The sequence below is a fragment of the Camarhynchus parvulus genome, chromosome 6 (assembly GCF_901933205.1).
Source record: "Camarhynchus parvulus chromosome 6, STF_HiC, whole genome shotgun sequence".
In the NCBI taxonomy this organism is placed as follows: Eukaryota; Metazoa; Chordata; class Aves; order Passeriformes; family Thraupidae; genus Camarhynchus; species Camarhynchus parvulus.
In genome coordinates this window covers 18,889,573-18,912,993 of record NC_044576.1, presented here as the reverse complement: position 1 = coordinate 18,912,993, position 23,421 = coordinate 18,889,573, and the positions used below count along the sequence as shown (strand labels likewise).

Below are 23,421 nucleotides of genomic sequence, written 5' to 3'. Positions count from 1 at the left end.
CTGAGTGGTTCTTTTTACTTGCTGGAGTGGTGAGCATGCATGAGGTAATTTTGTCTCTCTTTAAAGGAAGTTCACATCGTGTCTGCTGCAAAATTCTTAAAAACTTAAGTGTCTCAGCTGCAAAGAGCAGCCATCCCTTACACTTCCTCCTTGCCACTGTTAGATAAACCCCATCTCACTTATTTTGTTAAATGGAGGCACATGTAAAAGCAGAAAGACAGTATTTCAACTAGCTAGTAAAACAAACTTACAGTTCCATTACTGAGTTTGATTTAGAAAAGATAATCTCTTAGTTAGTCACTACTATGTGAAGCATGAGACAGCTCCAGTTATCCAAGCCAAGAGATGCCAAGTCCTGTTAGGAAAGGCAGACACTTCTCCCTTTGCTTTAGCAGAAGCAGAACAACCTTCACGGCTGCCAGCCAGGGCATGATGTCCCTTACCATAGAATAACAACAGTTGGGGCTTGAAGAGACCTTTAAAGCTCATCTATTTCAACCCCTCTGCAATGAGCAGGGACCTTTACAACACCATCAGAGCCCTGTCCCACCTGGCCTTGAATGTTTCCAGGGATAGGACATTTACCACCCCTCTGGGCAACCTGTGCTGGTGTTTCACCACCCTCATTGTAAAAGACTTCTTTCTTGTATCCTGACTAAATCCATCCTTTCTTAGTTTAAACCCATTATCTTTTGTCCTATCACAACAGGCTGTGATGAATATTCTGGAGTAATCTTTCTTGTAAGTCCCTTCAAATACTGGAAGGCCCCAGTAAGGTGGTGCTGGAGCCTTCTATTCTCCAGGCTGAACAACCCCAGCTCTCTCAGCATTTCCACACAGAAGTGTTCCATCCTTCTTCCCAGCTTTGTGGCCCTCTCTGGACACACTCCAACAGCTCCATGTTCTTCCTGTGCTGAGGACATAGCACTCCAGGTGGGAGGGAGCAGAGTAGAGGGGTATTTAGATGCTGCATTCAGTTAAATTCCCGATTATCCATTGGGTGGCTTGACAGACAAATCTGCCAGAGGCTCTCACACTCCTTCACCAACCCATGTCAGCTGGCTTTATAGTCTGGCCAAAGCAATGTCCGGGGCACTATCCTAAGGTGGAGTCAGAAGTAGGCAGCAATGAATAGCTTTTCCTGGAATGCCAATTTTGGAGTGAATTTGCACAAAACCCAGAGGAGCAAGCAGAACCACCTATTCTGTCTGCAGGCAGCTCTCCTAGACTGAGGCCAACAGCTTCAGGCAGATGAGACTTTTCTCACACAAGCACTGTAACTCAGAAGTGCCACCCTGCCAGCCACAGGCCTGATGTGTGCTCACATCCTTCTCCACAGAAATCACAGCTCACCTCCACCTGCTGCCCTTCACTGCAAGCCACAACCTCCCTGCTTGTTTCTGCCCAATTACCTGCACACTGGCAGCAAGCCTGGCAGGAAACAGAAATTACAACAGTGCTGGCTAACTCAGCCTGTTTATCACCTAACCCGGCAGCAGTTCAACCATTCAGGCACCCAAGTGGCCACAGCAATGTGCTTCAGGAAACCTGGGAGAAGAAACTTTACTACATATGGTGCTTCAGGAGCTGATTAAAAAGTTTCTTCACAGGCCACTTGAAGGTAAACTTCACCCACAGGCTTGCAGCTGCACAGAGATGTATTTAAAATTTGAGAAACCAGAAGAGCTAGACTACGAAGGCATGTGTTCTTAGACATGTTTTTAATAAAAAAGGAATGCACGTGTATAAGTAAAAACTTCCACGTTAGAAATGTTCTGTTGAGTTTGCATTCACTCCAGGACACCTAAGGGAGGATGAAGAGTCAGTCTCCTGCCCTTGGCCAGAAGCCCAGCATGACCTTTCAGATGTGGTGAATACTATTCAGCAGTCTCATTCACACAGTTTTCCTCACTTGAATGCTGGAAGAGTAATTCTTCTGCGGGCTGAGCAAGGTAGTAAGGGAAAAATTAGGTTGGCTGGAGGTTGGAGGAAAACTCAACACTTGGTAAAGACGAGATGGAGGCTTCTGTTGACAACTTGCTCAGTCCTCAAGCTTGAGTCTTAGCTTTTTTGCAGGCTGGCACTGCTGTTTCTTCCTCCTCAACCTTGCGAGGCTTCTTCACCGTGTACACCACGCCACAGGCACTCTTTCGAGTTTCTGGAATACACAAGCAGAGGCTGCAGTACCAGCACTTCAAATGCTAAAATAAAATGCATTTAAGGCATACTCAGTTCAGGTGTCCATGTCCCAACCCACAGCTGGAGAGGAAGAGCAACCAGCCAGTCAGCACACACAGCAGGGAAGCAAACTGCAAGGGCAGGAGCTCGGGATTCACTGCATTACAGAGTGGAGAAAATAGCGGGGGAAATACAATGGTGGGTGTAGAATTATAGCAAACCAAGGAAAACCAAGGTCTGCAGGGGCTGAGGAGCTGTAGAGACACAAAACCATAGGAAACCAGGCTTAGTCAGTTCAGTATCACAGAAGGACACATTCTTGAAGTACTGTCAAAAGCACTTCTGAGCCAAACATACTGTTCTTAAAAAAACACTAAAAAATGCATTCACATACCCCAGGATTCTTAGACTATGTGGGCACAATTGTATTGGCAGAGGATCCCCTACATACCAAGGAAGTATTTTACGGTATTCAAGAATTTTATTTACTAAACTCTCAACATTATCATGAAATACTGGTCAAATAACCTACTGAGCCAAATCCAATTTTGTAATTACTGGTGGGAAGCTTCTCTGCAAAATTTGAGTTAGAAGAGACTCCCTATTCCCTACAAATACTCTATTAGCAGAGAGGCTCTGCAAGAACCTTGACAAAATATATTGACTTATTCTGGGCTAGTATCCTCTCTGGGTCAAGGGAAATGACACTTGCTATTTAATTTCACAGATAAGATAGATGACAGGCTTGAGAAATCTCACATAAATTTGATAAACTCTGTATTTCTATGTAGATGAGCAGCAGGCTGGAGGAGAACCTGTTGATTTTGCCATGAGTTTGAAATGTTCCACACTGAAGAGTGAGTTGGAAATAATCCACGTATTAAAAGCATCAGAAAGAGACATGACTAAGGTTGCTTCTGCACACATGCTGCAAAAAGGCAAATTTTTTTTACGTCAATCACTGAGTTTTTGTGAGTGTCACTAAGATCAGCATTCAAACCTTTCTGAAATGGGGTAGTTTGACTACGAAGCACAGCAGCAGGTTCCTATTTTGGTTCAATCCTTTATGACTCAATGTGGTTGCACGTGTCCTCCAGCACAGACAGCACTGCCAGGTCAGCCACTGATTTGCCAACATGGCAACAAGGGAAAATAAAAGAGCCTTGCCACACAAGCTCCTCTTCATGCATTGGACAAAGAAGTAAAATCCTGATCTGACTTGCTCTGTAAGGTCTCAGACCTTTTGGAGAATATGCATCCACAAGAACTCAGTTTAACAAATGCACACATTACTTAGAGGAGCTTACAAGTGCTCACCTCCATGCAGCATGGTGGCTCTGCAGTTGGTGGACACAGCTGCCTTTGCTTCACCTTCTGACAGGCCAAACAGCAAACCTCTGTCACTGCTGCTCAGGATCAAACACACAGGAAGCAACACACACGACAGGGAAGGCTCTCTGCACGACAGGCTTGCTTACTCTACAAATAACTGTGAATTAGCAAAGCTGTAACTCAAAGTGACATTTTGCATAAGGTTATCCAGAAGCAGAAATGAGGCACCCAAATCTCCTGGCTGCAGTTCCCCAGCAGCCCTCCTGGAAAGCTCCTGGCAATGTTGCTTCTTTCCAGACAAGAAGCTGTACTTTTGAAAATAAAAGTCTGTCAACATAGAAACATTTTAGATATGCATAATCAAGAAAAAAAATTACCCCTCAGAAAATTTCAGCTTTGGGGACAGGGCACTGTCTGATACAAAAGCATTATGCTGAAGTTTCCAGCCACTTTTAGCAGGGATGACACCACCTTAGCTATGTTAATTTGGCTTGAGCCTGACTGCTCATTTTAAGAGGGAAGAAAAAACATTGTGCATAAGATCCTTCCAGGCCACACAGCCTCCCACATGGTTCTCATGACTCAGAGCACGCTCCTTCCCTTCCAGGGACTGGCCAAATATGTGCTTCAGGGGTGGGGAGAGTAATAAAAATGCATCTGAACTCCTAAAAGAAGGGAAGACAAGACACTCTCCTTTCTTTCTAGAACACAACAATGTTATTTAACATTACATGTATAACTAAGGACTGGAAAATCCAGAACAGAAGCAGTTACTGCTCATATAGGAAGTTCTAATTTTACACAAAAAACAACTTTATAGCTTCTGCCACCAAAAATGTGACACTTTGGAGATCCTAAGTAATAATTTCTCATTTGGTTCATAGTGTGCTTAGATTTTTATGGGTTTTATTAATTTCTCCATTTACACCCACACAACATTAATGCACATCACAACAAAACTTTCCTGGAGATGAACACAAACATTATTAATTACAGTGGCTTCTTTTGCCACCCCATGACCAAGATCTGTTGTTCCTTCCACACACACTCAGAGCCCTGATTCACTGAATGGGTCACCAACAAGTACCACTGTATAAAGTTCAGGGACTGTAAAGGATGAAAAGAATTTCAAAACCACTTTGAACTTTGGGAAAGGATACAGATTAGCCACATCATAAGGACCCCGGAGCTCTAGAGGCTAAAACAAAACAAAGAAGTTTGTATATGTGAATGCCTTTGCTGTTAGGCTGACAGTGGGAGCAGGCAGGGCAAGGCTATCAGATAGGCAAGATTAAATGCTATATAATAGCAAGCTACTGAAGATAACAGTAAATCAAGCAAATACCACTATTTTGTCAAATAGAGTGTCCATCTGGGACAAAACTGTCATGAAAAATACCACAGCAGCAGCAAAAAAAATCCCTCAAAAACCAACAAAACAAAACAACTAGCCAAAAAAAAAAGTCCCAAAACCCACAATACAATTCTTTGGTAATGGCAACCATATTTAAACATACATTTTTATATGTTTAATGTGTAATTAAAGCTGTATTTTCAGCCACAGATAAATCTTCAAATTGTTCTGACTTAAAAATAAAATCTGGGACTTACCCTTTCAGCTGCACTAGATATAACTATGTTCTGGAAAACAAAAGAGTACAAACATTCATCTGTCAGACAGCACCAAGAAATGAAAAAAAATCAGCAAGATGCAAAAATTTTTGAGCATTAGCTAAGTTCAGGCTCAGAGCCCAATTAAACATCAGAGTATCTGATCCCCTCAGATGAACTCAGGGTGGGAATCTTAATTTGGGGACGTGATAAACTTAGTTATTGCCCTGTCCCCTACACAGACAGGGCACAGGCACAAGCCCTCCCTTGCAATTACAAACCTCTCACAGCCAGATAGAAGATTAGTAAGCACATCTCATTTTGGAGTGACAGGCTAAGCAGTATAAGTGTCCAGAGTGATGGCATTAAGCAATCACCTATCAGCCTGTATCTCTCATAGTGGACTTCAAAGTGCCCTTAAGGGTAAAGAAAAAATGCAGAGCTGCAGGCACTGCATTAAGAAGTGTCTCCTTTATTTACACCAGCTGAAAAAGGCCCCACATAAACAACAACTCACCCTGAGCTGTAACAGAAATGGATTTATGAATCCAGGATCCCCCAGAAGCAGCTTACAGACAGTACCTTTAGACAGTTTGGTGCTCCCAGATTTTCAGCCTATACTGTTGCAGTACCTCTCAATGCTAAGCATTCATGTTAGCCTTGGCCATACCCACACTGGTCCAGGAGATGTATGTACACTTAGGCAGTGGCAGCCACTTTGTGCCACACACTCCTCTCCCTTAACACCGGCACCCCTATGAAAATCACCAGGCAGAGAAATCCTTCTCCCCCAAAAGGTTTCTGCAGAACAGGTATGTGACTACACTGGGGCTGGCAGATCCCACAGCTCAGCTGCCAGAGCTCTTGTGATGCTGAGCTCCAAGGATGCCCACCTAGGGGGGCCTGTTTAGCTCAGCTGGTAACTCTGCAGCAGCAAAATCTCCTTGCACCTTTTATTATACTGAATAAAGGGCTTTGGGAATTCCTGCTTGAGTGGGTGAGAATTAGAATTGTGCTGAGGCAGAGACAGACTTTCCCTCTCTGATGTCAGTACCACCAACACATCACCCAGCTCTGCTTTCAGGGTGGGGTTTCCCCACACTGCTCTGCTTCCCCTGCCACCTCCACAGCACAAAGAGCTGGGCAGGCACTGGAAGAAAATGCCCTGCGTGCAGCTAGAACTCAACAGCTGAAAGACCAGTGTAAAACTGACTGCATGGTCAATGTGCCCAAGGTTTCCTCATGTGCTGAGGAGAAGAGGATGGGACAGATGACTGCCTCACCACAAGGAAAGCCAGAAGCAGAAGCAATATATACAACAAAGTGACTTAACAGCACACATCCTGATGGAGCCTAGGACATTTTTTTTTCTGAATACTTCACCTTTAAAATGACTACACTATGGATCCCAGAGGTGCTTTTGGGCATAAGTGGTGCTGACTGCAAGAGTTTGCTGGGAAAATTCAAGTTTCCTGCTGCAAACCGTAGCAACCAATGCCTGTCACCCAGGCCCAGAGAAGCTCCTAGAGCAGCTGTATGAGCCATCTGAAGCCAGCACAGGACTGTGGATCACTGCTGGGCATTGGAGATACGCTCTGCCTGGTTCAAAGGCTTTCACCAGGAGACAGGTAACATGGAGGAGGGACAGAAGAGCAGATAAGAAAAGCACTGCTGGCAAGTGAAGGAGCAGCAGGCAAAGGCAAATCCAAGGCAAAAGCTAAAGGCAAATCTAAAAGGCAAAACACTATCTCCCCAGGTAAAGCAGACAGCAGCTGTTCAGCACACTGCTCCAGGCAGCCTCCAACTCAGTTACCAAAACACGGCAGGTGAGGGACTGTGGCTATACACACCTTCTGTCTGGCAAGGCAGGGGAGCTTCTCCTTCATTCCCTGCACATTTTAATGTTTTAAAGACACTGCTCAATGCCAGCTCTGAGAACACAAGCAAATTTCTGAAGGTTCTCTGCCCCGCTATAATAGAGGAGGAATAAAAGGATCCAAAAGCTACCACGGGTTGAGCAACATTACAGAACATGAGAGTTGCATGCCAGGTACCAACAGAAGCAGCCCATGGACCAGCCATCCCAGGTTTCATTTCAGCAAGGGCCTCCATCTCACTGACAGAGGCAAACTCTCAGTAAGGGCTAATAACCATCTCTGCTGGTCCCCAGCCTACTGAGTCTGGAAGCAAAGAACAAAGACATGCTAGCAGTCCTCTTCCAGTGCCTGACAACAACTTGTCCTGTGCAGCTCCAGCTGATTTACCTTCCAGCCACACATGAAACCCTGACTGACAGATGCAGAGTGAAAGGGCACCGTGCACAGACTGAGAGCCTGAACATCTTGCTTGCCCTATCCATAACATCAACTCAGCTGGGGCTCTCCAGTTCATCAACACCACGTGAGAAGCACATCCTGAACTGCACAGAGGAAAGAGGAGCAATATCAAAAAGGGAATTCCAAAGGAAAGTGGTTGGTATGTATAGAAGTCATGTCCAAGTCAGAACGTCATGTCATTACATGCCAGAGCTGGGCTTCTCAGGAGAGGCTGTGCAAACACTCACCTCCTCTGTAGCATCAAGGAAATGAATCTGTTTGACCCACCCTGCTGTTCTATAAGAGCTGCCATGCTTGAGGAGAACTGAGGTAATGACAGATCTACTTTTAATTTACCTTCCAAGCTCTACATCCCACTTCAGATTTTCCAAATCCAGCTTCTCTGGACTAGCTACATGTGGCAGAGGCCATTTACAATACAGAAGGGGGAGCTACCATTTCTGTTAAATTTGATATGACCCCCTATTAAAAAACATGGCATGAGAAGACACAGCATTACAGACAGCTTAACCTGGTAGCCTGGGAGGAGGTAAATTATGAAAGCAACGGGTTACAGGCATCTCAAAGTTACTTCTTCCTTGGGCTTCAGTAGCATGGAAGAATGCAGCTCATCTGACTGCAGCAAAGCCTTGGCTGAGACCAGCTAGCTGTTTGGTCTATTTTGGACACAGAGAATTTACTTGTTAACAAAACAAGATTTCTACTTTATTTTAAAATTGGTTTTTAGCCCCCATATTCAAAGTAGGCAGTCAAAAGAGCTTTTGGTTAATGAGAAATATGAAGTGGAAGATTTTAAAGAAATACATGAATTTCAGTTCTAGTGCAAACCTTAGATGTCTGGCACTTTAATCTCCCTCCGTCCCCTCCTTCCTTTGTTTTTGGGAACTGCATACCGTAACAACACACGGGTTGTTCTGGAAAAAGAATCTAACAGCTTGACAGCTTAAGACGAAAGCATGCAGTGGTGCAAGACTGGAAGTACCTGGAGCTACAATGATTGTGCCCTTGTGTTAGTAGGCCAAGATTTAGTCACAGCTTCAGATGTCCCAGCATCAAACTCTTCTAAAATGGCTCAGTCTGTACAACTCCAGAAAAAATTGAACTGATTTAATTACCTTGTTTTCACTTTGAGAGCTTACCTTTCCTTTGCAGATCTGCATCAGGCTGATGGCATTTGAAATTGTGTATCTTCTCATAGTAGAGTCTTTGATGGCAGGCGTGTAAAGAAGTTCAAAGTAAATGCCTCGATCTATTGCCTTCACATGAAAGAGAGTGATCAAAAATCAAAAGGAGAGAAGCCTAACAATCTAACAACTGCTGTCTGTTATTGATGCAGCTTACTCTCACTTTAACTGTGTCACATACAAAAAAAATAAGGCAGAATTGTTCCAGTAAGAGCAGAGCACAGCATGAAAGGAGAGTGGGGGGAGGCTTCACTGTACACCAGATACGTGTGCATAAATCTTGGACAGATAGATGAGGTTTAACAAACAAGTACCAACCACTTATTTGCTGTAATTGGCTATCACTAATATATACATGCAATCAGTCAAGGAGACAGAAAACCATTGCTGGTTATTTGCTGTCTTGAAACTTTGAGGACCCAGCTCCTCTAGTCCCACACCCTGCTGTAAGAAAGTTCACCACTTCCCTCAGCAGCCATGTATTGCAGATGAAGAATTCCTCCTTGCACAAAAGCAGCAACGAGGACCCTTCTTCTCCTGTCTCACAGCATACTCTGGTGTTTGTGACAATGTTAGAAAACACTGAGTCACAGAAGAGGTTTCAAATAGTAATACTGGTTATATTTTCAGCTGCTTTGACATCCTTTGCTATCTGTCCCAGTGCCTCACCAAAAGCCCAGTATTCTTGTTTTCGCAAACACAGAAAGGTTAAGCAACATGCACACAGTATGCTAGCAATAAAGACACAATGTAAGGCCAGGAGTTCTTTGTTCCATGGCAATCCTACATTTGCCTGAAATGATACTCTACTCTTACACAAATATTTTTAAAATAGGCTGCAATGGTAATACTGTAAGAGAGTCCAGTAACCGAATACAGCTGGAATTAATCCAGCTCCCACCCATGCATGACCTCTGTATGCAAGCACAACAGAAGTTATACATGCATCAAATGTTCTAAATAGATCTGGCCTGATAGGTGCAAACAAGGGAAGTCTGAATTTATCAAAACCAAACAGGTGATGGCAATACACCAATTTCCAGTCAAGGTGATTTTTAACCTCATCTCTACCACTTCAGCTGCCTGCCAATCTGTCTGGCATTGTAACAACCAGAGCTGACTGCCCCAGGATGCAGAGACCACTCAAACGGACAGACTGCCTTGAGGCTGGGACTGTGGAAGATGAAAGGTAGCTTGCAAGGAAAATGTCTCCCAACACAGGGCTCTAAGAGCCACACAGCTCCTGACCTGGGCCAGCTGCTGCAGTTTTAGACAGCTAGGGTACTTTCATACAGTGTTTCATAGAAAATTGTTATTCCAAGTGGAATGTTGAAATCCTCAGATTACCATAAATGCCAATGTATTATTGTTATTCTGTCTCAGAATTAATTCTAGTTAATTTTGAATTTTTATTCTAGGTCAAAACTTTATAAGAAAAGGAAGTAGGATTACTAGCCAATTCCAAATTTAAAATTTTGAGAACTACGTTCTACATCAGCCAAGAATGCCCATGTGGAATGAACCTTTACATACACTCAGAGGAGAAAACAAGTTCCCATAAGAGCACAGGCAGATTAAGTTTTCTGGCAAACTACCAACAGCAGGCAGAACTATATTTGATCCAGACTGATAGCCATCTTGGGTCCCACAGCATATATTTAGCAATGCTACATTGGGTTACCAAGACATACCAAGACATTCTTTTGTCCAAGTATGGACTCAATACAGTTGTCTTTCAAGTAACCAGCACAACATCCTTCTCCTAAATTAACACTGCCATTCACATTTCCTGTCTTTTAAATCAAAGGGCTGTTTATCTGTTTTGACACAGCTGTACCATTTTGGTTTGGGAAGCAGCTTTGTCAGCAATCACACCATATCTCCCTGCTTAGCAGCACAGTGGCCTGAAGGCTCTGTTTCCACTCCTTGGGAACACCACTTCTGCCTTCTTAAGTGGGGGACAGGAGAAGAAAAAGAAAGAACATACATCAATGTGTATTAATTGCTGCAGTGGAGGCTCTGAAATGAAGGACATTTGAAACAAAACTATACATTATGCAAGAAAATAAAAGAACCACTTGGATAGGAATGGTGGGTGGAAAGCAGTAGGGAATTCGACTCAGATTTTGTATTTAATGTCACTCTAACAGCAAGAATACAATTTAGATGTAAATTTACCATATTCACAGGGGGCCTTCGGAAGTAGAATGGCAGCTTTTCTGTTACATTTATGCAGACCAGATCCACATCTAGTGTTGTGCAAGCAATCTACAGCAAAGAAATAGGAACAGATTATTAGATATGCCAAAAATGCATAACCAGCTTAAGGTGCACTAATATTCTCCTTCATTTCTTAATGCAACAAATGTCTCTCCAGGGTGAGTTCAGTTTTAAAATTAAGAGGTACTATGCATTGCAGATATGCCAATACAACAGCAGCATTTGAGACTTAAAACCCAAGTCTTCCCTTTCTTACAAAACTAATTTTACAATGAAATAATGGTCAACCCCAAAGAAGTACTTACTTTGTTTTTATCGGACAGAGGACATGCAGGAGCAATGTTGGCTTTTGACAAAAGAACTCACAGATAATAAAGACCAACCCCAGTTTAGAAAGGGAAGAGCCCAGGAAAGGCCCCTTGTCCCATCATGCTCTGCTTCCAGTGCAGCACCTCTTGGTTCTCAGGATTAATTACTTTTACCAGAAGCAATAGAGAACGGAATGAGAAAAAAAGTAGAATGTGACTGTTGGTGCTGCATGCCATATACTGGAGACCAGTCCCCAGAGCCTCCCTTTCCTGTCTGGGTGCAGCTCCTCCTGACAGCCAGCTCCTCCTGACAGACTCTGGCAGAGTCTGGAGATAGCACTGAAGGCTGCAGTTTAAGAATTTAGCTTTGAATTCACACCACAATTTACAGGTTGTATTAAGAGACAGAGGAAATGAACAAGGAGCAGAGACTTCACACTGTGATACAGGGAAAATTAAGGGGACCTAAAAGGGAGTCCTTGATTGACATTAATCTCCTGCACCCAAAGTAGGAATTATATATGCCTACTCTGTAAGGATGATTACACAGGGCCAGACTAACGTCTGTAAGCAGTGTTGTAACAAAGAAGGTAAGACAGGATGGAGAAGTTGAAAAGGAATTTTCTGTGTGTAGGGGAACTCTCTGCACTCAGAAACCTGGCAGCAACTGCTCCAAATACACCTGGGCCAGGTGCCAACCATTCATCCCTCCTCCCACTGGCACAAAAGCAGTGGGGGCTGTGAGGAGCCCCAAGGGTAAAGGCTGCTCTAACACAAGGCACATTGCTGCTTGGCAAACTGGTCCTCTACCAGTTTGTTCACATGGAATTTGGATGGAGATGAGAGCACAGGCCCAGCTTTAGGACTGTTTCTAAGCTGTTGATAGCACTCTCTCCTAGACAAGACAGCCACAGTACACATGCAGGCAAACCACAAGGTTTTTGAAGTCGAAATGTCTCTGCCAGGACATTCAGACTGAACTTTTGCTTCATGCCCTAACTTTGTCTATCTTCCATTAGGCAGGACATGGGCTGCCTGCGGAATCTATGGCACAGAATTAGATTTGCAAGTTCAGCCCTACTACAGTCAGCTTCCCTCCTTTTCTTACATGAGGTACAAACTACTACACAGAGGTGATTTATGGGAACATGCACAGAACAAATAGCTCTGAATCATGCCCTAGAAAATATGTCAGTGAGGTCATAAAAAATTCAGGAAGAGATTATGGTAAAAATTAAGGGAAGCAAGAATAGACATCAGACACATGCAAGCTGTCCTATTTGATGAGAAATCAAGCCTTCCTAATCAGCTCCAGAAACACTGGAAAACTCTTCACCATTCTGCAAATTAAGCACAGTGGGACAGGGAGTGACTCAAAAGCCAGGATATCTACAGGATTCCAGTGACATGAACATGCCAGAAAATTCCACCAAGGAAAATCAAACTGTGAGCCATATTCCTCACATATGAGGAATTCCTGCACTGCATGAAAAACTGGAGAGTAGATTTCTCCAAATACTCTAATGTTCAGCCTGGCTCTGGCTCCCAGACAAATCAAATATGCAGTCAAGCTAAGGCTACACTGCCTTATGAAAAGATCTGAAGTGCAACAACTTCATCCAGAAAATGACATGCAGCAAGTTGCACAGCCCAGCAGCACTGTGGGCAAGAGCCCCATCTGCTGGGAGAACTCTAGCCAGCCATTCATAAATGCATCTGCCACTGTCTGGGTGCTCTGAAGCAAGCTTTGGCAAACGTTTTAGGAATAAACATTGAAATCTGACTTTGCACTACATTTTCAGATGTATATATATAGGTATTTTTAGATATTAGTGATGTGCTAAGTGCTTAGAAACAGCAGACAGGGCTAACTTATATCATTTAAACAATCATAAATCTTAGAAAGCAAAATTTTTGAAAAGCAGCAAGTACCCTATTACCTACATGGGGTGGGCATTCCTGCTGCAGGCCAAAAGAATCTTTTTGGGAGACTTAAACAAGAAGCCCATTCTACAATTCACAAATGTGGCTCCCTCATCCCCTAAAGGATATAAATTATTTGAAGAATTTTAGCACATCTTTCAGTACATATATCACTGCCACACTCAGACACAAAGGAGCTTCCCTGGCTTGTGACAAAAGGGCACAGACTAGTTTTTGGGCCATGCTAAAATTGGAGTACATCTCCAATGGTCATGTAATTTTTTCACAAAAACATGAAAAATCTTGTTCTATGGAGAAAATACAAGTGCCAAATTGTTGGTAAGAAAGATGATGCTCTTGAGCTCATGCTGAGTTACCAAAAGCCAATAGGAAGTTAATTTGTCATGCAAGACCCACTCTTGAAGGCTTTACTCTTAATAATGAAATATCCATGAGCTGTAAGAGGCAAACTGTATGTGCTGAAACCCTCTGTGTAAAGTCCCTTTCACCTGTGTGATACCTCTGTGAACCTGAATCAGCTCTCCACAGCAAGACATTCTAAAATCTCTAAACAAAAGGCAGTCATACAAACCTGCCCTGAATGTGAAGGATGAATGAAGTCTTTCACCTCATGCACTTTGTGAGAAACACGCCTGGATTCCCTCCCCAGCTCAACGTGCTGCCAGCATGGAAGCAATGGAGATAATCTCACTGACAATCCTGCCTCTTTCCTCACAGCCTGTCCATCACCTGCCAGAGTGTCAGCTTGGCCAGGCACTGTGTGCACTGGCCTGCCAGAGCACAGCACCCGCTCTGCGCTGGCACAACTCCGCAGGGCTGCCTGCTGAATCACTCTGGGAAAGGGGATCTGCCTGGAAAAGAACTTGGCAAAACCTCTGGTTACTGCTCAGCCACAAGCAGGCTCCTCCAAGCAAACTGCCACGCAGCTGAGCAAGCAAGCAGCCCCAGCAGCAAAGCAGGCAGGGACCTGCAGAAATGAGTGGCTGTTTAAACACTGCCACAGCTGGATGTGCAACTGCAGCAGGAGGCATGATATGGCTGAAAATAAACACTAATAACCCTTAAGTGAGAGAATACCCTTTTCCCAAAAAAACAACACAGCACACCCCAGCTGATCACCTAGTTTCAGGTGCTTGTTTAAGCACATGATAAACTGATTGAGCTCACTTGAGAAATGAGATTTTACACTATTGCCAGAGATCAAAAGAAAGAGTGGCCAGCAAAAAATATTTTAAACCATTTGCCTCTGTCACACCCTGAAGAGTCCTAAAATCTTTCAAGGGAAATAAAATTCAGAAATTTGTTTCATTTTGCTGTAACTCTTATAATTAATGCTTGAATTCTGCCGAAAAATTCTCTAAAGTTCATATTCTTTGACAGCCTCCTGCTTTGTAGTTTACTTGGACAAGACTTGAAATAGGAGGGGAAATAACGTAGTAAAACAAAACAGAATAATACAATTTTAATGCGGCAAAACAGGTACTCAGCAGTACTAGAAAGTGGCTTTAACTTATTTTTAAAAAAAACAACCACCAGACTCAGTTTTAAACTGAGAAACTCCCTTTGAAAGTAAATTCTTCAAAGAAACTCAGTTTTTTTTTTGCTGTCCCTGTCCCTCCTTCACACTGCTTTAAACTGCATGTCTGCCTGCCAAGGCTAACAGAGATGGAACACTTCCACCTACTCACCCAATTCAGACTTAATATTTACCAGCTTACAACAGATCAGACCTCACAATTTTGGGTTTTGTAAGAAAAATTCTGACAAAACCATTACTTGTTTCAAGGTGCTCCACCCAATCAGAACATCGACAGCTGTTATCAAGTATTTGAGAACAATTTAAATAAAATATGAAGGAAATGGAGGCGAACAGCCATCAGAACCACATTAGTTCCAATTTAAAATCCTCCCTAGCATTTTTGAGACCAGGAACAATTAGTTCTAATAGAAGATCATAAGTGCATTTCAGGGAAGTTGTTAAGAGTTTGAGAAGCTAAAACTGAAGACAGAAGTTTTCTACATGATGATAGTACACATATATTGGGGGGGAAAAAGGATGTTTTCTCTCCTCACTAGAGTACATAAAGGCAACCACAGTGCAGGGCATACAAGTCCCTTCATCAGGTAGACAAGGCAGATGTTTCAGACTTTAACCTATCACCTCAGGATCCTGCAGCCTTCTGCAAATCTTCCCAAACCCCTCAGCCCATCAACTGCCCAGGCAGCCTGTAATGTTTGATTAACTCCATGAGGCCTTCACAAAATGGGAAATAAAATCAAAACAAAGCACGTACTTAAATTAGCACAAGGCACTGAAGGCTACTGAATGAGCATTACTGATGAGATGATTGTACTTACATGGAACAGTTTCTCAGTTTTTGGAAATACTGCTATGATGTCATATAACCTTATGTTTGCAGATGTTGATCTCTATAAAAGGAGCAAACAATTATTACTTTGAATTCTGACAGATGACAAAGCCATGCACAATGATAACAACCAAAACAATGAGAAAAAAAAAACGTTTTTCCCTGTCAAGTACTAAAACAAAGCCAATAATCATCCAATTACACAGCAGGTTTCTACAATGAAGTCATTCATTCTCAATTTGAGGTTTGTCCCACCAATTTACTAAGACACTCACACTTTTTGCTTTGATCTTGCACCACAAAAAACATAACCAGATGCAAGGGTTACTCATGGTCTTCTACTTCATGCACCGAAGTCCAGAAACCGAGGAACAGAACTGTTTTTCCATATTGACAAATGATCAACAGAAGCCATATACAATCTTGTAGGTCTGCATCTCCTCATGATCACATTACTTGGTAGAGATGCAATCTCAGAAACCACTGCTGAGTGCCCTATGAAGTCCAGGATCTTGTCCCCATAGAATTTCCAAAGTTTCATTCATTCATTGAGAAAAGAAAATAAAAGTTGCAGAATTGCCTGCTGAGTATACTTACCAAGAGATTACAGTGGGAAGGATCAGAAACAACAAGTGTTAGCCGGGTCAAGACTTTAATTCTTTTAGATGTCCCCTACAGAAAAAAGAATAATATAAAAAAATTTTAATAACCCAAAGCAAAATTTTGTGGTAATTTCCACCCAGTATGCTTATAGTCTTGCTATACTAATTTTCTAAAGTCTGTAGTTACAATTCCCTATATAATTATTTACATTATCTCTTTGATATTATATCTGTTCTTACAAAGAATGACTTACTGTGTTTCTCTGGGGAAGGATGAATAGAAAGAAAGAAAAAAAAGAAAAACAACCATGCAGAAAAATTGAGTATGTTTTACTACTGCTATGATTCCCCAGGCAAGCCACAACTGCAAGGAAAAGCAGTTCTTGAATTAATCAATGTCAGTGACCCAAAACACATTATTGTATTTCTTTATATCCAAATTTTGCTCCATCAAAACCACAAAATTATTTTCAAAACTTAAATTTCAAGAATTATACTGTAATTATCCAACTACAAGCAGATTCAAAATTCACACAAAGCAACTTTAATAATTTCAAAAATAATGAATAGAGCCTGCCCTGATGTGAGTTTACTATTCTTCCAATGCTTGGAGTTTCAACCATGAAATAATGGTTATTTTTCATTTTTGATTAACACCTCATACACAAAATCACATACACAAACACACAAAGATAAAAAAGGGTAACTCAGAATAACAGTGTATATATATAGACCGTAACTAGACATACTTGTACAATAGGCAAAGATGGAAACAACTCTGAAGGGGATACTGGCTTGATGATTTCCTTGAAAGAGAACAGGACAAAGTTATTAAAAATGTCATCGGTTATGTTTACATGTAAACAAAAACTGCGTTCCAATCTTAAGAAGAAATTTACTACACTAAGAAAACTATTTTTGTGGGACAGTACATGAACCATATTAAAAATTAATCCGAAGGCAGTTCTATTGAAATATAAAATGGGAGTTTTGTTACAAATAGAGAGATTTGTGCTTGTGTGTATAGGTGCATTCTGCAGCTAAAGCTATCTGAAAACATGCAATAAGGCAGCAGGTTTACTAAAGAAAAACAGTAAGAACAAATTACCAACAAATTAACAAGAAAAATTACCTGTTTCTTTTCTTTAAAGTCGATGACATGATTAAGTGCAACTACAGAATATCCCACTGAAAAACACACAGTGAAAATATTTTGTCCAGTCAACAAAAAGGGAAAAAATCCAATGAGAAAACTGTAAAATACTCATTACTTAAATGTCTTACAGTTAATAATCACGTGCATGTTTAGATTTCACAATATTTTTTAAGATGACTGGTTTACCCGAAAAGTTCTTTGAAATAGAAAAAAAAATCTGTTTGGCTTTTAACACAGCCCAGGCCTGACAACTCTTACTCAATGGTAGAGCTTTATGAACACAAATATATGAGTTTGGTGTCCCCAAAGGTCTGGCCTAGCTTGGCCCTGTTTACGACTTTCTTTGTGGAAAACTGCTCTACTCAGGACAGTTGTTAAAAACTGCAGACAACGCAAAGCTGGCAGAGATACAGCTGTCCGAGAAGGCAAAGCGAGCAATTCCAAACGATAGCGACTGAACGGAGGAGACGGTATGGTTCACAGGCTCTGGGGAGGATGACAGACTTGCCAGGGGCATTCAAACCTCCCGCCCCAAACACCGCACGGTCAGCACGTGGCTGAACAACAGCTCCGCAGGAAAACAGCCGGGCCCTATGGAACTGCAGGCGGAAAAACTTGTGCACGTAGGGAAAAAACAACTGTTCCACTGGGACAAGCAGGCAGAGACAGAGCTGCAAGGCGCAGCGGGAGCTTCCCCTGCGACCCCGTCCCGGGCAGAGCCAGCCCTGGGCGCTGGGCTGGCAGAGAGCCGCGGGCTGAGCGGAGCGGCGCCGGGGAAAACGGAGGGAAGGGAAGGCTCATCCCGGGGAGTCCAGCTGTGCCAGCCCAGCCCGCAGGCTCCGGCAGTGCCTGCCGTGCCAGGGGAGCCGCCGCTGCCGTCCCGCTGCCCTCCTGGCCGGGGCCGGCCCTCGCTCCCCAGCTGGGCCCCACCGAGCTCCGGGCCGGCCCCGCCGCCCGCCCCGCTCGCAGACTCACGGTGCGCCGCGGCCTCCAGCAGGCTCTGCAGGGACTTCTTGTCCGCTGCCTGCGGCAGGTTCAGGTCGGCGAAGCCGGCCATGCTCTCGGCGCAGCGGGCAGGCCCGGCCCCGGCCCCGGCACGGCGGCGGCGCACGGTGGCGGCACCGCCCTCCCGCCCGCGGCAGCCTGGGCCCTGTAGTCCCGCCCGTCCCGGCCGGCGGCTCCCGCAGCCCCGCGGCGGGGCCGTGTTCCACGGGACCCTGGCTGCCTCGCCACGGGGCTGCGGTGGCCGGGGAAGGGCTGTGCGGTGATGGCTCAGGTCTCAGGCGGGGGTCCTGAAGGAGATCCCCCAGGATCGTGGTTCGTTCCCAGGGAACGCGCCCCGAGCTGGCTCCGAGGGGCATCCCCCGAGTGAGGGCATCCCCGAGCGGCTCTGCCGCTCTCCGCGGCCCAGCGGCGCCGGCCGAGGCTCGCCGCGCCCCTCGGAGCCGCCGGGTGCCCACCAGGTGGAGCGGTAGCCCTGCTCCAGTGGCGTGTTATCCCTTGTGAAACTGGTTCAGCTCTGTCTGAACGCTGCCAATAAAAATCAAATCCAATCTTTTCTATTTACAGTTTCATAGTTATTCTCTTTCCTACAAAGCCCCGAGCTGCCATGTCAAAGATACCCCCTGACACCGAAGAGGACAGAGGAATTCTCACAGACCGATGAATCAGATACAAGTACACTGTGTAGCGCTGCCACAAAAAATACTAATACTGTTCTACTGCTGATAAATAGCACACAACGTGTAAAATACAAATGGAAATTCTCAGTAGGTGGTTTTTGGTGACTTAGAGCAGCTGCTGAAGACTGCAGGTCTGCAATTCCTGTCCAGCTTCAGGTGGCCAGACCAGGTCGTCCTTCGCCTTTTCTATCTTCAAACTGGGCTAAGTGCTCACCAAGGGAAGTCCATGAAATATCTGGAGCCTTGAATTCTTAATAAGGTAAAACTGATTCTAACCAAGGCCAAGGCTGCTGCCAAACTCTGAACGTCCCCCCTTACAGGGTCAGACCTTGATGCAGCTTGCGCCAGGTGGGTGCACAGGGCTTGTGGGGACCTGGGGCTCATTTCTACCAAAGAGATCACTTGGTTAACAATGTATGGCTTAGAAACAACAGCGCCTTCTTGGCATGTTTCTGGACATCCTGCCTGATGAGTTACAGATACCTGGGATGGTGGTAGCAGAGAAGCTACTTGTGGGTTGCTGACACTGGACTAGGAGTTGAAGCAGTTTTGAGGGTCAGTAGAAAACAGCTCCCACATTTGTATGGCTGGAAAGTTCCACCTCACTCTGAAAGGGGTAAAAACCCCCAGCTGGTAAACCATTGTTGATCATGCCATATCTATGGTGGCTTTTTTTTCTTCACTATATTAGATCAAGATATTTCAATAAAGAAGCTCTGAGTCCATCTGCATCTGTAAGGTGCTTGCCTGTTACATCACATCAGCCAATACTGCTTCTCTGCCAGCCATTTGAAGATAGAGCAAAGCCTGAATGATATTGCCAAAGTTTTTCTTCGATGTGTGTGAAAATGGAGTAGCTTGAGGTATTATTCCAGGTTTTCTTTGGCTCAGTGTTTGATGGAACTTGATTTGTCTTAATGAATGTAAAAGGCGACCCAGAAGCATGTATCAGTTATTTCTGAACAGTCCTACTTCAACGGTGTTCAGAGATACCAAAGAAGATTAAGCAGCCTTTGTGTTTGTCAATATACAAGCAAAAGAAACCTTTCTCTGAGGTGCTTAAAATGGAGGACATTTAAGCAGATCTTCATTCAGAAGATCTGTAGAACTGTATTTGCTGTAATGGTGTAAGAATCCAAGTATGAAGCACTTTTGGCAGCAGGTATCACGAATCATACCCAGAACAGTGCATAGCCTTATTTTCTAGGTGATTGTTTATTTATTACTGCTTTTATTTACACCAGCCCCAATGGTCTGCGGAGAGCTTCCTTATGCTCCTCACCGTTGAGCTGCAAGCTTCTAACGTGCTTTGTTTCATTGCTGTCCTGAAGTTCTCCTTGGTGAAAACAGATCTCCTCACTCCAAGTGTTACTTTCTCAATACACTTAGACCTCAAGACAGTCCTTTCAGTAAATTTTAATGCAGAAACCATCACAATTCTTCTAATACATTTTCAATGGGCAGCCCATGGTAGCAACTGTTACGGTGGTTTTTTTTTTTTTGCTTTAGTTCTGCATTTGGCACTTTTTGGGTGCTAAGATTTTATTTAATACTATCTACCTCAGCAACTCAGTAACATGAATGTCACAGTCACTTTTATCATAACCTCATAACCTCCATAAACTCCAATGTAAAGGTACAGATGGAGTTTTCAGAGTTGGGAGCTCTTTTGAGTGATACAGAATTTTAAGCATAAATGTTGTCTTAATTGCTCATTTTCTTTTCAGATGCCAGCTTGCTGTTGTTAGTATTTGCTGGTTTCAAAAAAGGGAAGACATAATTTCATATTTAAGTTGCACAGATGAAAGTACTTATTTTGACAATGGTAAGAAATACCAAATATGGGAATAGTTACCTCTCTGTTTTACTGCCACAGAGTGATGATGATTTATCTTCACAAAGACAAGAAAAGGCAGAAAAGTGCAGCTGCAACATATTTGCTAGAAATTAGACAAGTGTTAGTTGCTAAATAGTACATGCTGGGAATAAAAATCAAGGTTTCAGTAATACCTCTAGAAAGAAAAGAAAAGAAAAGAAAAAGAAAAGGAAAAAGAAAAGAAAAAGAAAAGGAAAAAGGAAAAGAAAAGAAAAGAAAAGAAAAGAAAAGAAAAGAAAAGAAAAGAAAAGAAAAGAAAAGAAAAGAAAAGAAAAGAAAAGAAAAGAAAAGAAAAGAAAAGAAAAGAAAAGAAAAGAAAAGAAAAGAAAAGAAAAGAAAAGAAAGAAAAGAGAAAAGAAAAGAAGGAGAAGGGAAGAGATATGACAGGCAAATGAAAACAACAGTTTAAGGAGATAAGCTCTCTCAGGCAAGGAAGGACAAAAGAGGGGATGATAAGAAAGAACAAAAGAACAAGAAAAATTTCTGATCTGATTGTTTATTGCATTACATACTTATGTTACCTTCCTGCCATGTGCACAATATTGAATGGCTTAAGAAGGGGAATGTAGCAGTGCCTTCAACTTTTTAGGCTAAGATGAGCAGGGCTATTGTTTTCTAGAGGCAGCTGTGAGAGGGAAGGTGTTACCATGCTGGGCTGTCAGCGTTTTCTCCTCTGCTGCTGAAGCTCTTGCACTGCATCCCTTGACCCATTTCAGTCAGGATCCTCCAAGTTAGCACAGACCTGCTGTCTGCAAGCATCAAGTCCTTCAGGGAGGGATGAAGGATCCAGGATTTAATTCAGGGTTTTCCAACAGAAACACTTTGATAGATACAGTCTGACCCCACTAAATCAAAATGTACTTGGGAAACTGTATAGCCTTAATGACCTGTCTTACCTTATCTCACTAACATGGCAGCAAAGAATTGATAGCAACAACCACTGCTGTAGTATACACTTAGTATCAATAACAAATGCTGAAGATGTTATGTGATCAGCACTGTTTCTGGAGGAGGGGAAAAAATTAAACAGAGGAGTTAACTACTGTGAGAGAGGGAAAAAATCAAAGTAAAAAGTTCTCTTGCATTTTTTTTCTTTTTATAATCTGAAATTTTTCTATATAACAATAAAAAATACCAAAGGCGAGATTTGTAAATAAAGTACATTATCAAATATTAACAAAATAGTTTAACTTTACTCAGTGCAGAAAGAATGGGGGACAAAGGATTTAGCACAGAATTGGAGGTATATGTAAATGTTAAGAGGCTTTTATGCATAGAGAGCCTAAATTACTCAAAGGACAGGATTTTACTAAGCCCAGCCAGAAAAATGATTTGATTATATTTTTTGAAGCCTAATGGAAGGTGAAAAAGTAATTTCTTGGGTAGAGAATAAATGTCAGCTTGTTATTCTTGATACCTAATTGGACATTTGTTTCACTTCTGTATTCTGTCTGGAACAATGTGTTAGAATTTTTAGATAGGATCACTGAAGATAAAAATGGGATGTACCCTTGGAAAGATGGAGTCCTACTTTCCTTTGTTGTTATTTTAAGTACCTAGAATAGATGTCATCTCATGGAATGATTGATTCTCTATTCTTTTCCAGGCACTGGCCATGTGAAACCCTCTAAACCCTCATGAAAAGCACCTCACCAGATTCAGCCCAGCCTGGGAAACTGGAAGTTATTTTAGGTGTGTCCTAGTAAAAAGCTTTAAAGGAGCATATTTTAGAGAGGTGTCAGCTGCTTTGTCTTGCCAGGGTTTTTCACATCTCTGCAATAGTACATAAATCCCTTTCTGTAAGGGTACATAAATTGATTTAAATTGCTTTGTTTCTTCAAAGGTAAGATTACAACAGCAAATTCAAAGAGTGGTACTATGGCCTTTGAGAAGGAAAGAAATCAAGTGATTAACTTGGAATGAACTGTAAGGGAATTTAAGATACAGAACAAAAGACAAGGTTCAGTCCTACTGTTGGGTTGGAATGGGTAGGAGTTATCCCTACCCTACCAAATGATCCTGTGTATCATCCACTGAGAACATTTAGAGAGTCACATCCCAAAAGTGTATTGAAAAGCTGTCAAGAAGAATGACTGATTTAATGAACTGTGTTAACGCATTTGCAGGAAGCACCAGATTATAATTTGCTCTGCCTTAGTGACATTTTAAGGAACTGAAAGATTGCTTTTAATGGGAGTATTAAACTGTACAATTTTATCAGCTTTTGTGATAAGAATCTATTTTGAACAAAATTTACTAAGTTCCTAACTCCCTAGCTGTGCTTCAGAGACTATTTTTGAAAAATATGTCCAACCGATAAGGAAACATTCTCTCTCCAAGTTTTGCCTTAATGTTTTAACTTAGATATATCCTTGCAATTTCTAAAGACCTTTTTCTTCCTAATATTTGCTTCAAATATGCTTGAAGAGGAAAAAATACTTCATTTATCACCTGGTGGGGTAACTCAAGGCTCATGAACACATTTTGGGTGGTTAAACAGGGATTTTTATTTTGTGATTTTGTTGCTTTTGTTGTGATTGGACACAATAAAGCAACTAACAAAGTGTAGGGAAACACTTGACTGAACAGGAAAATTCTTTCAACTTGGTGATGGTCAAGGAGG

The 23,421-nt window shown here is 42.6% G+C and overlaps 1 protein-coding gene across 1 annotated transcript; it reads right to left on the bottom strand.

Moving 5' to 3' along the window:
• Positions 1-1,704: 1,704 nt before the first annotated feature.
• Positions 1,705-18,355, bottom strand: RPP30 (ribonuclease P/MRP subunit p30). The gene is made up of 11 exons (XM_030951617.1): positions 18,216-18,355; positions 17,217-17,272; positions 16,834-16,890; positions 16,080-16,154; positions 15,472-15,543; positions 10,820-10,909; positions 8,597-8,713; positions 5,122-5,151; positions 4,671-4,708; positions 3,496-3,575; positions 1,705-2,158 (listed from the first exon to the last, which is right to left on the bottom strand). The coding sequence occupies exons 1-11, from the start codon at positions 18,295-18,297 to the stop codon at positions 2,049-2,051; spliced, it is 807 nt and encodes a 268-aa protein (XP_030807477.1). The 5' UTR covers positions 18,298-18,355; the 3' UTR covers positions 1,705-2,048.
• Between the last annotated feature and the right edge of the window lie 5,066 nt (positions 18,356-23,421).